Raw genomic sequence first — 16,647 nt, 5'->3', positions numbered from 1 at the left:
AAAATTTTGGCAATTGGTGGCAGGTCAAACCCAACAATGGGGACCATCTGTTTATTTGATGAAAAGTTGTAGAACACATAAGGAGTGGAAACTCGGGGCCCAATCACAAACCAGGTCCAAGCAGGGTCAGCACCATGAAACCTTCCGATGGAAAGGCTGAGGGAGAAAGGGATAGTGGAAGTATAGGCATGCAGCATGGTAAGGAAGTAATGCTGCAAAGGCTGGGGCCCCACGGTAGCCAAGTATGTACTCACAAGGGTTGCAAGGCCCCTGGGGGAACTGGCACATGCATCTGAATGAATGACAATGTGGAGTATGAAGTGGAGATACTCAATACCTAGAATAAGTGTAATATATAATGTGCCCATTAGGAACAGGATGGAGTTAAATGGTCAATCTGGAGGATTTCCTCTTTCTTTCTTCAGCTTTATGCTATCAGTGATAGAACTCTCAGAAGTGAAAGTTCATAATCCACAACTAACAATCTCTGATTGATAATTTTCAAGTAAGTACCTTCAGTCCACCTATAAATGGTCTGTAATTTTATTTTCCACTTAGCACATTTGGATATTTTATTTACTTGTCAAAATAAGAGGGTAGATTCTGCAGCTCTAAATTTTTTCTGGTTAACTGAACCTGACAAATAGTTATATTGATGTACTGAATAACAAACAAGCCACGATAAAAATTGTCATTTAAAAAAAATAATAGACCCAAATGTGCAAAATAAACAAGACAGATTTGTGAGATTAGCAATAACTAATTGCATAAGAGAATAGATGTGACACATTCCTGCAAAAAGTAGTATTAAATAGAAAATAAAATTTTAACCAGTGTTTGAAGACTTCAAAACCAGTTGCCGAAGATCTAAGTTTTTAACTGAGCAAAAGTTGAATTAATGAGCTCTTTTGCCTCTTCATTATATTTCCATCAAATAATACTGTGGCAACCATTGGCTGCCAATGACTCTAGAACGAGGAGTGCTCTATCTTCAGAGTTATTGCACTTTGGATCTTGTTTTTGCACCGTGTTTGTTTTCACTTGATGTGCATTTTTTTCTGGTTACTGTGTGTGTATGAAGAGTGTTTGATCGTAACTGTTGATCATTTCTGCCTGGAGACTAGTCAAAGTTGATAGAAAATCCTCAGTACTACAACAGCTTTAACCTTGTAATTGAACAGAGTCCTTCATTTTCTTATATTTGTATGGAAAATGGATGAAGAATAAGTTCTTGTCCCTGAAAGATATTACAGTCACTGCCAAGTGAAGAAAATTGTGTATGTAATTATTGCAACACAGTTCCATTCTGTGCTTGGATATGTACTGCTCAGTCACTGAGGCATGTCTAACAGCAGGCCAAGGCTAGACAGACTTCACAAAGGACATTATGTGTCTCGAGGAGATCAAGAAATTAGGTTACAAGGTCATCAGTGAATCTGATCTAAGCAAGGAAAACTGAGAAGAGACTGGAAGCTCATTTCTCGGTGTAACATAAGATGGTAAATATCTAATGCAAAGTGGACCATGTATGGTATTTACATGCATGTCCTATTCTATGACCCTGTGATCAATCTGCCAAAGGGAGGCCTAATAGAGCCTGCGGATCATCTGGCTTTTCGTCAATGAATCACTGATTTTGGCAACAAGCAGATAAGACTAGAGACAGTGATGGACATCACAGATGAAAAATTTGTCACTGTAAACGTTGTCAACAATGAAGAGGTTCAAATTGCCAGTGGGTCCTGCCTTTCCAGATGATAGAAAGTTTGCAAAATGCCCACTCTTCCTCCACATGCCAGTGCCCATAATTTGCACATTTTAAGGATTGTGTGACTGTGATGATCACAGTACAGAACCATGAGGAATACTCAGCAGCATAGGCCATCCTTGAGCCACACTTAGAGCATCTCCACCACCATAGAAGCAAAGTTCTGCAGCAAAATGAGCTATCCTATCCTTGGGTAGTGACATCCAAACACATTAATGATCTCCTCCATGAGCCATGTTCTTGTAGAGTGAAAGTGCAGCTACCAGAGAAGACAAATAACAGCAGCAAAGGTCATCCTCAAGCCACTACTCATCATCCGGCTGCCCACACAGTCAACGTGCGGAGGCAAAGGGACGGAGAGATCCACCTCTTGGCTGAACTGCTTGGCATACATTGCACGGCAAAAGTGCAACAACCATAATTCTGCTAGCATTCACAATGTTTCTGGGGTCTGTAACTGGAGTACATTGCTAAGTACTGTCATGCAGAGCCCGTACGTGTGTGCTGTGTAGGTACTCACATTAGCTGAGACTGCACAACCAATATAGAACACCTGCCACAATACCGTAAGTATGGCAGCAATGGTATGACTGCCAGGCACAGCTGTGAAGTGCTGTTAGAGCAGTGAGCAGCCCTAGGTAAAAAGAGGTCCAAACACAGATGGTGGAAGATACTGCCAGGTTAACAAAGATATGAGAGCATGAAGTCATGCAGCGTGACTGCCATGCCACTGTAGAGCATGTCAACACCCAAACTCCAAGGCAGCATGAAGATGGGAATGCCTGCCCTCTCTACCAAGAACCAGCAGTTGGTCTAATGTAGCACCCACAGAGTGCTACAGCCACCAGCACTGAGTAGCTAGTGGTGGGTCATCAAAGACCGGGTGTTGCTTCAGGAACCATGGAAGATTAGTATTTAACATTCTGCCGACAACGCGGTCATTAGAGGAGGACCACAAGCTCAGACTGTTTCAGGGATGGGGCAGGAGGAAATCAGCTGCACCCTTTCAACAGAACCATTCTGGCATTTACCTGGAATGATTTAGGAAAATCACAGACAACCTAAATCAGATGGTCAGATGTGGATTTGAAATGCCCACCTGAATGCAAGTCCAGTGTGCTAACCGCTGTGCCACAACTTGGAGATTGTGGTTTTCAGTGCAGTTTCTCAAGTGTTGATGGACTTATCTGTCACCATGAGTGAGGCCTCAGCAGTCAGAGACAGCGGTTATGTGCGTGAGTTGCATTTGTGTGAGTGTGCATGTGTATGTTCTATCTCAAACAAAGGCCTTGTTGACTAAAAGCTCATTTTATGACAACTTTTTGTTGTGCCTGTCTGTGACTCAGCATCTCCACTATGGCAGTGAGTAGCAACCATCCCTTTCATAATATTGTAACATTCCATCCTGGATTTACCATTGTTGTGTTTCATTTCTATTGTTGACATGACTACAAGAGTAATGTGGAGTTCACTCCTCCCAGTTCGTGAAATGCTACTGTGCTGAGTGGAACTTGCTTCCTACACTCCTTGCTACACTTCTCTGAAAATTGCAAACAATTACAGATACTGCATGACTACCGCAAAGTGCCTCCAAATGGTTTGTATATTCTTATACCATTTTCTAACATGACATACTCCCCTCATTCATTAAGAATTGTCCATTTGGAACATTCAATATTTTCATGGATATCGGCATTAACTGTACAACATCTTATGCATTTGTAAGGTGTAACAATTATGTTTTCATGGCTGCTTCTTCTACAATCTAGGTGACACAGTGGTTATGATGGAAATAATGTTTTGATATAACTGCTCATCAGTAATCACATAATTAGAAACAGAACACTGGCTATCTTAAAGGTGGGAAACAAGATTGGCAATAGATTTGTTATAGGAATCACCCGAGCATTCATCTTAGGTGGTTTAAGGAAACCACAGAAAACCTAACTCAAGGCAGCTGTATAAAGATAAAAGTTCCAAATATTAGTTTTAATCAACATGCCATCACTCAGTACAACAGTTAATACACCATGTTTGCATTTGTAGTTGAATCTGTGTAATCTGAGCCCTGATAGTTGTAGTGGGCTGAGCCCAGCAGCTTTGCAGGCCTACCTCAACCAATAACATAACGTGATTTTGTAAACACCTCTACAGGAGCATCTCAGCATTGTCACAACTCTGTAAACATCCATTTGTTGGCACTTTGCAATTGAAAGCTTGCAACAGTGATATGAGTTGTTAGTGATCTTCTTACACCATCTCAACTATAGGAGGAGCAAGGCTGAAATCCCCATCTACACACCAAAATTTACATTTCTGTGGATTCTCTAAACCAGTTCAGCAAATGATAGGCCATGGCCAGGCCCAATTTTTTTCTCCATTCTTTTCTATTTGAGTCAGTGCTCCATGTCTAACGGCCTCACTGTTGATGTAGACATTAAACTCTAAGCTCCCTTTCTTTTCTATGAATAAGTCCATCTTTCCCTGGAAGTACATGCTATTCAGATAAACAGCAGCAAGATGACATCAACAATATCAAACTATAATTTAATCCCACTTCCATCTTACTTTTGTTGCAAATCCCAGAGTGATGTTGTTCTCTATCACTCTCATGTGATGATTCTTTGCTCACCTATTGTTAACTATAAAGTTTTGCATCTAATTGTGGATACTTACTGTGCACAATCCATAGCGTTGTTCACTAAATATTCAAATCCTTCATTCCCTCTAGCTTTCCACATTAGCCACAACTTGAATGCATCAACTTTTCGTCCACACTGCACACTTTTGTCACCAGTATCATAAGACACATCATAGAATTTGTCTTGTTGGAAAAGATATGTGGCCGATGCAGAATTGCAGTGATGCAGCAGTCCCTTTAAAATGATACACTCTATCAACATTCAAATAAAGTTATGTTAACTAAGTAAGAAAGAAATATATTATCTCAAATACAGAAGTTCAGTCAAATCTGACACAATCAGTGAAAAATGCACCAGAAGAAGATAGCCTCTCATATTTTCAATGATTGTTTACCAACATCTGAATCAGCAAATGCAAATTATGGATTGGCAGCAAGCTGCAGTGTGTTATAGGAACTTGGCATTTGCATAACATTATTAGCCTAATTGTTTAGTTTCATGATTATATTTCCGTAAGTGCCCATTTGCTTGGTTGTTTTAGTTGGGTGTGCCACTGATGTTCCTTACATTTCTCTTCAACTGTTGTAATAGTCTGCACTATGTAAGACATGCCTCATTTGAATGCAATGTGGTATATACCTAGACCTTCTTTAACATTACAAAAGAATACCTTTTATCTCTGTTGACAAGAACAAAATACTTGGGATGCTAGCCTCAATAAGGGTCTACCAATCTATCCAGATACTGAATTTTATCTTGCGATGGATAGAGTTTCAATGTTCCCAGGAACTCTTTAAGTTGTTTCATTCGATGTGGCTACACTGCAACTTGATGTCCATCTATCAATAGAAGCACAATGATTTGAATTTGGGGATTGTAGTGCCCTTGGTTTGAAGTGTTCCATGTACAGGTTCACCTTGACAGACAACAATGGACTACACAGCACCATGCCATCAGTTTTTTGATTATATTTTCCATCAAGTAGGAATTAAGTTGACACGAAAACTTGCCAAAGGAGTTCGGTGGAACAATCATTGAACTTTTCCACAATTAGTCCCAAGGACTCTGAAAGTAGAACTCTTGTAAAGATGTATTATACATCAAAATTGACCATAATATTTATATCCCAGGGCCATAACTGACAGAGGTGTTGTACAAAGTGAACTGAGCTGTGAATGTGATGTTCACAGTTCCCCATTGAGAATGTGTTTCAGGTACTTTGCCAGCTGGCTTGCAAGTGCACCAACATTACTATGGGTCTTAGAGGAATACCTTTCTACATACTTTAGGAAGACGATACAGTCATGGTGGCACAGTTGCTTGTATTCTAAGACCGTTAATGGTGTTATGCAGCAAGCCTGATTCATTAAGAATAGTCATCACTTTCCTCTCAATTTTATTCATACCATCTTTCTATCTACCTACAAGCAACTTCATAAAAAGAACAAAAATATTCTTACTACAGCCCATATGTGACATTAAGATCATAGCATTACCCCTGCCTGCTGACAAAATTAGTTTCCCCATTCTTCCACAGATTTGTCAATGCTATTCATTCTTTCTTGGACATGGAACTTAGCACTGGCACCTTGGTGACTACTCTGCAGATTTGCTCTGTACATCCACTGCTGCTTTCAGAGGGAGTAAAGCTGCAACATGCTCCACTGAGCTTAGGTCATTTGCTATTAGCAGAATTTTTGGAGTGGGCAGGGTTTTCAATTTAAACAAGGGTTGGGGATCCAGTAATCAAGGTATTAAAATCTCACTGACTGTCACAGCAACAATAGCTGGGAAACACTGAGAGAATGTGTGCTCCACAGAATGTCAATGTCAGCTCTGAAAAACAAGAGCTTCAAAAGGTGTAGTGGGCATTGGGAATCAAACACAGACTTAAGTAGTGGTACAAGGCCAACAATAGTTCACAGTCTGGTTGGAGTCCAGGCAGCATGTTCACACAACAGAATAGCTCCCAGTACATGAATGAAATATTGTACATGAAATGAAAATAACAACTCAGCTGAACACTCAGAAGCACACCATTAACCAGTCACACAGGAAATCTGGGAAATCATTACATTTCTCCATCTTGCCACCTAATTGCATCACACTACATGGACTGGAACAAGTGAAATGTGGTTGGCAAATACTTCTTGCTATATCCTCAAAAGAAGAATAGCTTCCCAAAAGTTGAATGATATTCTTGTGATAGACTTGCTTGCAAAATCTGTCCCATGGATCCTTCCATCATCTCCCATTCCAGCTCTACTAGAGGCATAGCATATACCATAGCACTTGTGAAAGCATCCATGTCATTCACGAATACTGCTGCAGTTATTGTGCAGTTTTCTTGTTGGGCACCACCACCATCAACAGTCCTTCTGTGTGAATGATCATTAATACAATGAGGACAAGCTTAAGCACCTATTACAGTGAATGCGATTCAGCACAGTCTGATAAACTGCTACTGTCACATTGACTCCATCCAATCTGATTTGGTCTCTCATAAAAACCAGATTCTCTCAACCACACATATCCTGGTACTGCAAACCTGCTGCCCTTAATCTCAACTATTCCATGGGCTCCTCTGGCCTCCCCTCAGCCCCATGTAGCACCTGCCCTCATTCCTTTACCATTTCCACCAAGCTCTTCCTGCTTCTATCACCAGCATAAATTTTCTCCCTACATCTTAATAAAATTAAGATGATATTTTCTGGCTCAGCATACACATTTACTATTCTCGCTGGGTTCATTCTGCTGTTAGCTGTTCTCTACCCTCCTCCCTACTGTTTTCTTAGAATTATCCCTCTTTCTACTCTTCCTGCTCCCCCCTCTCACTTTCCTTTTTCAATTCCTTTACCTTGTTGCCCTGTATGTAACCTGAAACTACAATTACTTACACTTATGGGAATTGTTCCTGCTAACATGCCATGGTTGACAGTCTCCTCCCAAGGACTGATTAACAAGGCATTATGCCTTTCATATGTTTATGAATTTTCATTTTACTGTCTTATATATGCGTGCATTTGTTACAGATATTAGGACAAGGACACAAAATGCTAGTCTAATCTTAAGACATAGAGAGTTAAATGGATTTGAATGGCTTGCATGCTTTGTGTAATAGTTCCGTATTCCTTAGTTAATGTGAAACAGTTTTTTATTTATTCATACTGCCATCAAACAAAAAGTGCTGACTGTAAGAAATACAAGGTTTTGAAGAGGCTTCTGCAGGATTTTCAGTCACCAACTATACACAGTTGTCTTATTACTCTTTTTCCCCATAAATATGTTATTTATCACTGCTACATTGCCATAGAAACATATAACTAGTAAACCAAGAGGTAATGGAAATTTGCAATATGCACAATAATTGTGTCTGCAGGTGAACACAGAGGGAAGTGTTTTTTTAAAAAGAAGTTTTATTCTATATCTTGATATGCTTATACACATTAAGTGAGCATTTAAAAAATAACTTTTACCAAATTCAACTCACTTTTTCTTTAAGAAGGAAGGCAGAACACTGAAGTGGAGCACCAAGCATTTTGTGAGCATTCCAGGAGACAGAATCAGTCCTAGAAAAAGGATAAGTGTAATTTATCTTTTTAAAAAGCACATTTGCAGCCATTTACTTTAAGACTATTAAATGAAAAAAGTACAGAATATAATATACTGCTCAATCAGAAAGAATGCTTTGAAATCAAATGCAGAACATTTTATATGCATATGAACAGTCATTAAGCACTGGAGATTTCCATCCAAGCAATCTAGAAAATGTGACTAGACAAAATTTTATTCAACATCAAATTTACTCCCAATCAATGTGCCCAAAATGGGTGATGTTACAGTGATACAACTGAATAACAGCTCATGCAACACAACCATTCAGTGCAAGCACTGAAATGTGATAGAATAATAGATATTTTTGTTTCTGTCTTCAGAAGGTGTGAAACATACAACAGGCAGAATATTTGTCACAAAGAAAACAACATTACTCAAGGGAGAGCATATTAGTAGGTGAAAAGATTTAAGAATGAGGACAGTGGATATGGAAATAGAACAAAAATGGCAGATCAGTAGGACCTAACTGGAAAGATGTAGAAAATGCAAAAAATAAGTTCCAATGATCTTCTCTGACTATCTGCTATAACACCCACAAGTGTAAGAAAAGGCACAGCAGATGGTCCTTCAGTATTCCCCAGCACATATCATGAGTGAAAAGTTCTTGGCAAACAGAAAGATTGTCATGACAAACATGCACAATGACTTGATAATAGATTCCACTGTTACCGCCAGACGTGCTACAAGATGTGCCAAGAGTGGAAGTGTTCCCTCCTTCTTCCACGTATCCAGCGGTGGATGAAGTATTCTGTCCTAGGTATATGCCTCAGCACTGCACTTGGCTCACTGTCATTCTGTCCACATCCCCAGCAGTCCTATGTTTGCTTGTTCTTTGAGCTCTGGTTTTGATTCTTGAACAATAGTATAGGTTCCTGCTGTTTTATAAGCAGATTTAGCACCAGGTCCCAAGGTTTACTGATATGGTGCTTTGAATTGTGTTTGGTAAGGTTTATGATTACTTAGATTTCAATGGATTCTTTTATGATGAATTCCCACAATTGAGTGCAGACATATTTTTTGCTGAAATTCATGAAATGCCTACTGCCAAATACTAGTTAGTGGCTGCTGACATGCCTGATTGCCCTAAATGTGTGTGCTTTTGGTGTTAAGTGCAACATTCTTCTTGAATTCTTATCATTTCAAGAGGGGAAAAAGCTATTTCATGATAAAGCTTCCAGAGAATTATGATATGAGGTAAAGATAACACAACAATGGAAAAACATAGAGAAATAGGGTGGCAGAAGACTTATAGTAACCAACTAAATTTATTATTACTTTTTTAAATCAAGAGATTAAAAATAAACAATGTGGTAATTACAATTTTAGTATGCTAGGCCAGGTGGTAGTTTGAGGTCCTTAGACAAGCGCTCAGCAGACGATCATATCACATCCAAAGTAAACACACTTTCGCTGTCAATATTTTAACAGTAAATTGTCAAAATATATGTAACAAAATTTCTGAATTTCCCTCCCAGAAACCTGTCACACTCAAGTTATTTACAGAATGGAGGGCTGCCTGAAACCCAAATTAGAAATCTCTGAAATATTTAGCAAGGCATGGAACATATCTCAAAACTACAGATTAGACGCCATAGGCGGGGCAGTGTTCACTGCACTCAACAAGGATATGAAGTTTGCAATTGAGTCTAACTGTGAAGTTATCTGGAAGTGAGTAACAGGCCTAGATGAATTCAGGTTAATTATTGGATGTTTTAGAAGCATTCAGACAAAGTTTATGGTTAGTAGTGCAGAAATACCCGGAGCATGCAATTTTAGAGGTGACTTATCTACAGACGTATATGGATCCATTGGAGGTGGTATGGATGGACTGTCTTGTGAAGTAATTTTCAATACATTTTTCAAAGACTCTTTTAAACATGTAGATCAACAGCCCATTCACAACAGAAATATTTTAGATCTCTACAAAGAGGCCTGACCTTACTTACAGTGTTAGTATAGAGAAAGGGATTTGTGATCATAATGTCATGACAGGCAGGGTGGTTACTTAAATTAATAAATCCCTCAAAAAAGCTATGAGAATAGTTCTGCTAGAAAAAGCAAATAAGCAGTTGTTAACACCCCACTTATACAATGGTTGAACATAATTTAGTTTCAATATGATGGACACGAGGAATTATGGGCAAAGTGTAAATTGCACTGTGGTGAAATATGTGATGAACAAGTCAACTCACGTTGGAAAAGACCCACTGTTGTTAGATAAAAAAATGTGGAAAATGCTGAGGAAGCAGAGACTGCTAAATTCTTGGTTCACAAACAAATGCACAAATAATGACAGGCAAGAGTTAGTAGAAATTCATGTACCTGTAGAAAGATCAATGTATGAAGTATACAACAGCTTCCACCACCATATCTTAGCAAAAGATCTTGCCAAGCAACCAAGATAATTCTGGTGCTGCATAAAATAGCTAAGTGGGTCATAGGCTTCTATCAAGTCACTCACTGATCAGTCTGCTATGGCAACAGAAAATCTGAAGTTTTAAATTTCATTTTTAAGAAATCACTAAAAAACATACTCTTGTTTGACTGTTTCAGACTCATTTATGGAGGACACAGTAACAGGCATCACTGGCAAAAAGAAGCAACTCAAAGAGTTGGAAACCAATACGTCACCAGGTCTGGTTACATATTGACAGGGAATACTCCATGGCATTGGCTCCTTGTTTAGCTTGCTTTTATTATGAATCTCTTGCCCAGTGCAAAGTCCCAAGCAAATGGAAAAAAACTGCAGGTGACTCCTATGTATGAGAAGTGTACAAGAGGGGCCCACAAAATTACAGACTAATACCCTTAATATCAGTTTGCTGCAGAATTCTTGAACATATTCTAAGTTCGAATACAATAAATTTTCTTGAGTTGAAAAAGTATGTATTCACACACCAACACCATTTTAGAAAGAATCAGTTGTACAAAACTCAGTTTGCCCTTTTCTTACACGATATCCTGTAAACCATGGATGAAGGGCAACAGGCTGACCCCATATTACTAGATTTTTGAAAAGTGTTTAACAAGGTGCCCCACTGTAGACCGTTAACAAAGGTATGAACATACAGAATAGGTTCACAGATACTGTAGGTGATTATCTCGAAGACTTCTTCAGTAACAGAATCCAGTACATATCAAATATCTGTCAAGAATCCAGTATATTGTCCTCAATAGCTAGTGTTCATGAGTGAAACCAGTATTATTGGGAGTGCCCCAGAAAGTGTGGTAGAACTGCTGTTATTCTCTCTCTACATACAAATGATCTGATGGACAGGGTGAGCAGCAATTTGTGTCTGTTTCCTGATGAAGCTGAGATGTACAGCAAGGTGTTGTTATGAGTGTCTGTAGAAGGATACTAGATGACATAGAGAAAATTTCTAGTTGGTGTGATGAATGACAGCTAGCTCTAAATGTAGAAAAATTAAGTTAATGCAGATGAGAAGGAAAAACAATCCTGTAATATTTGAATACCGCATTAGTAGTGTAGTGCCTGACACAGTATCATCAATTAAATATCTACAGATAATGTTACAAAGAGATACGTAATGGAATGAGCATGTATGGGTTGTAGTAGGGAAGGTAAATAGTCCACTTTGGTCCATTGGGAGAAAGTATGGTTCATCAGTAAAGGAGAATGCATATAGAACACCAGTTGACCCATTCTTGAGTACTGCTTGAGTGTTCAGGATCCCCATTAGTTTGTATTAAAGAAAGGTACCAAAGAAATTCAGAGGTGGTATGCTAAATTTGTTACTGGTAGATGTGATGAACATGCAAGAGAGATGGGAATCCCTTGAGGAAAGGCAATGTTCTTTTTGAGCAACGGTGTTGAGAAAATTTAGAGAACCATCATTTGAGACTGACTACGGAACAATTCTTCTACTGCCAACATATCACTGCATAAACACTACGAATGTAGGGTAGAGAAATTAGGGCTCTTATGGAGGCATATAGACAGCTGTTTTGCCTCACTCTATTTGCAGCTGGAGCAAAAAAGGAAATGACTAGTAGTGGCACAAGGTATCCTCTGCCACATACCACATGGTGGCTTGTGGAGTATATATGTAGATGTAGAAGTAGATTTAGATATCCCTGTCAGTCACTGCCAACAGCAAAATTAAACAGTGTGTTAACTGTAAGTTAGTCTATTGTCAGATGGCGCTACAAGGAGCAGAACAGGCCCCACACTGACCACCACAGGATGAGCATCAGTGCAGGGGGAAGAGAGCCCCACCTGTCTCGTGCAGTGCAAGCACCTTAACATGTGCTTCTTGCTTCTGGGGCAGTAGAAGTCATGCATGGAGGTAAATGTCACTCATAATCCTGAAGTATTTAATAAAGATCCAAACTGCAACAATTACATAAACTTATCATGAGGAAAAACTCAGAACAGTGTTGTAAAAGATATTAACACAGCAGACAACAGTGACTACACCACACAATACTGTCAGCTAGGTGATGTTGGCTGCAACTAAAAACAAATGACTGCCAGCCGAAGCTTTCCCTCCTCTACCGATACAAGTCTAGGGAACCCATCAGCCAAACCACAGATTCCACATTGCATTTCATCTCTGCTTATTCTGCATTATAACTATTTTATGGAAAAGTTACTATGAGTCATTGCTAGGCACACACAAAAGACAAAGAAAACTTGCTAGCATTGGAATACACACACACACACACACACACACACACACACACACACACACACACACACACCTGTGCCCCTGCATAATGCCAGGTGGCAGTGATTGGAGTTCAGCAGGTGGTCTATGTGGGATGTGGGTTGTGTTGAGGGTAGTGTGTAGAGGGAGAGAGAGGTGCAAGACAGGAAGAGGGGTTGGGAGTGGGTACCCAGCAGCTCAGAGGGAGGCAGCTGAATTTCTGACTAGAAATGTAGAGGGGAGGGGTGGCAGATGTATGGGTTAGGTGTGTGATGCACAGGTGCCGGAGCCAATGAGGAGCAGCACACAATGAAGGTGATGTGGAGACTTGAATTGGGAGGGGCTGATAGGACAGAAAAGGGGGAAACTTTTGAGTGGAGGGTGTGGAGACAGTGGGTTAATGGAGACAGACCAAGAGGGTTACAGGAGTGAAGGATGTATTGCAAGCATAACCCCAACCTACATAGTTTAGAAAAGTTCATGGTAGAATAAAGGAGCCAGATGGTCTGGGTTGTGAAGCAGCCACTGAAATCAAGCTATTGTGCTCAGGCACATGTTGCACCACTGGGTGGTCAACCTTGTTTTTGGCCACAGTTTGGAGGTGGCCATTCATTCTGGTGCACATGGTTGGTTGTCAGATCAGTAAGAAAGCTGTGAGTGATTGCAGTAGTGTATATGTCATGGCTGTTTTCACACATGGCCCCACCTCTTATGGGGTAGGATAAGCCTGCGACAGGAAGTGTAGGAAGTGCTTGGTGGGTGGATTCAGCAGATCTTGCACCTGGGTCTCCCACATGATATAATCACTGTGGCAAGGGGATGGGAGTGGGAATGGCATAGGAATGGATTAGGATTGTGTAGGTTGGGTGGATGATAGATGCCATTTTAGGATGAGTGGGAAGGATCTTGGGTAGGATGTTCCTCATTTCCAGCCATGAGTATAAATAATCAAAGTCTTGGCAAAGGATATGGTTCAGTTGTTCCAGTCCAGGGTGATACTGGGTGACAAGAAGGGCACTCCGTTGTAGATGAGTCTCGAGAGTGGTGGAAGGATTAGGGATGTGTGAGGATATGATATGGGAAATCTGTTTGCAGATAAGGTTTGGCAGTAGTGCCTGTCTGCAAAGGCCCTTGTGTTGTCTTCAGCATATTAGGCACAGGAGTTCTCTATTGTCACTGAAGACTACTGTTGGCAGGACTGTATGGGACAAATTTTATGCTGTGGAAAGGATGAAAGGCACTGAAATGCAGATGCTGTTTGTGATTAGTGGGTTTAATATGGACACAGGTCTGAATGAAGTCATCACAGAGGTGGGGGGCAACACCCAGCAATGTGTCATATTGGGTTGAAGAGGACCAAGTGAAGCGGATGGGAGAGAAGGTATTGAAGTTGTGGCTACAGTCATCAAAGTTGCTAACTGTCCACCCCAACCACTCTTCCTGCCTCCTGGCTCTCTCTCCCTCTACCTACCACACCTGACACAACCTCCCACCTCATGCAGTCCACCAGTCAAACTGCAGTCATAGCATTGCATGCCCAGCCAGCACTATGTAGGGGCACAGGTGTGTGTATGTGTGTGTGTGTGTGTGAGGGTGTGTGTGATTCCAAAAACCAGCATATTTTCTTTCTCTTTTGTGTGTGCTCCTCAATCACTCAATGTGTCTACTATTCGGTGATTGATCTTGTTCAGTCCCAAATTATTTACATTCTGCCATAACCTTCCTACTATATTTATATCTTCTAAAAGATGCATCAAACATGGAATCAGCTGCCCATTTCAGCAATAAGACAAACAGCAAAAATACACCTTATTCTACTAAAAGGTCAATAAAATATTTATATCACACCACATAATGATCACATATGTACAAAAATGAATGTTTATTTTACTCTTATTATATCTAAAGTTACCAACCTATACAAAAATTCAAAAAAGTTTGTATCTTTATAAAGTCTGTGATGAAATATCATTAGATACCAAGCAGTAGGTCATCAAATCTTTTGCTTCATTTTAATACTTATTAAAATGTTTTCCTTCTGAAATACTGTACCGGTCAATTCCTGTTAACCTATGTGAATACTTCTTTGAGAGGATTAAGCTTCCACCCCAGCAAGCCTGAAAATAAAATTTATGCTTTAGACCTGCAGGCCAGAACAAAAAGAAAAACGCTGAAGATATTAAACATTTATTCAATGGGTTTATGAAGTACAAAACAGTCAAAAGTAAAGCTTGCACTCAACAGAAAGTATATGTGACAGAAGCAATTCATAACCGGTAACCATTGACATGATAGGCACACAGAGTGGGCAAAATAAAACTGGTAAAAAAATGTTTACAGTAAGACCGATGTGGGACTAACGTTTTAATGAACCTCACGTAAATGGACTCCACTGACATTGATGCACCACCATTTTGCCACTAAGTTTTGCACTGCAGACTTTCCTACACATTTTGCCAAAATACTTCCAGATTTAACACCGGCCAAGCAGTTCCACACAGGTTTTCCACAATTGTGCTAACAATGAATACACACTTTTTTATGATAAGCATCATTTTGTGTTGTGTTCAACTGATCAATAAACATGTCTACTCCCCTCACTCACTCAAACGTAAAGAAAGAGCAAAGCAATCAGGACAGAGTATGCAGGAGATGTGCATGCACAGACATGTTACAGCAACCAATTGGTACATCAAAATTGTAGTTCCCAGCATTTTCTGTGATGGGCATTTCTCCTGTTTATTAATAAAGGTCTGTTAAGCACCAGTCTTATAAATATTTTCTGGGTCATTTTTAGTTTCCCCACCCTGTAGAATGAATAGCAACTGGTTCTAAATTATGATAACAATTTAAACTTATAGACCATAGTGAAGTCTTACTTTGTAGACAACGAAGATTAAGAGGAGACTATGGCAGAGTAGGACTGATATCTTTGTAAATCCATATCTCTGTCATTTTTTGTTCAATCTCACTGAAATTTTGCACACTTATGTATATGGATCCAATACGCTTTAAATAATTTTTATAGAAATTTTAACAAAATTTTCATGCTATGAGAGAATTTTGAATTTTTTGTTATATTATTGTTTTAAGGTACACTTTTTCATTATTTCCAGGCAAATATGGCAAATTTTTTCTATGGTAAAATAATCTACATTAATAAATGTACATTTAAGTGCAGTAACTTTTTGGTACATTATTTCTATTATTTTCTGTGATATTTTGGATTTGAACATTTTTATGCAAAAATTTTCCATATATTATCAGCCATAAAACAATTTGTAATGTCTAGTTCTACACTGCAGACTTTGCTAGATGTTTTGCCAAAATACTTTCATTTTTAACTCTGGAACAAGCAGTTCCACCAGGTTTTCCACAATTGTGCTCGACAATGAATGTGCACTGTTTTATGATGAGCATCATTTTGTGTTGTGCTCCTGATCAATAAACATGTCTAGTCCCCTCACTCACTCAAACATACAGCGAAGTACTTAGAACAGAGAATGTGGGAGCTGCACATGCACAGATATGTGACAGCAACCAATTGGTACATCGAAATCTTGGTCTCCAGCATTTTCTGTGATGGGCGTTTCTCCCGTTCATTAACAAGGATCAGTTCTGCACCAGTCTTATAAATATTTTCTGGGTCATTTTTAATTTCCCCACACTGCAGAACAAATACGGACTGGTTCTAAATTATGACAACAGGCTAACCTTACAGACCAAAGTGAAGTCTTAGTTTGTAGACAACGAAGATTATATAAAGCAGTAACATAAAAAGAGTACAAAGAAGATTTCCACAATATTTCAGAAGACATTAAAGTTAGAAAACTGTGAGACTTCAGTCATCATGATTTAGTAAGTTACTGTAGCTTTCATATTTACTAAAATTTGTATGACAGTCCTTACGGAAGGCATTACACAGAGCACATAATAAATAATAAAAACTGCATAC

At 39.3% G+C, this 16,647-nt stretch overlaps 1 protein-coding gene across 1 annotated transcript in view; it reads right to left on the bottom strand.

Annotated features, from left to right (window-relative positions):
* LOC124795429 (acidic amino acid decarboxylase GADL1) overlaps positions 1-16,647 on the bottom strand; it is a 169,923-nt gene that overhangs the window by 33,668 nt on the left and 119,608 nt on the right. The window contains exons 6-8 of the mRNA XM_047259455.1: positions 14,745-14,809; positions 7,901-7,979; positions 4,445-4,644 (exon numbers count right to left, since the gene is read on the bottom strand). Of these exons, the coding sequence (XP_047115411.1) occupies positions 4,445-4,644; positions 7,901-7,979; positions 14,745-14,809 (344 nt within the window). The remainder of the gene's footprint in view (positions 1-4,444; positions 4,645-7,900; positions 7,980-14,744; positions 14,810-16,647) is intronic.

Source organism: Schistocerca piceifrons, chromosome 4 (genome assembly GCF_021461385.2).
Source record: "Schistocerca piceifrons isolate TAMUIC-IGC-003096 chromosome 4, iqSchPice1.1, whole genome shotgun sequence".
NCBI lineage: Eukaryota > Metazoa > Arthropoda > Insecta > Orthoptera > Acrididae > Schistocerca > Schistocerca piceifrons.
This window is presented reverse-complemented; position numbering and strand designations above follow the sequence as displayed.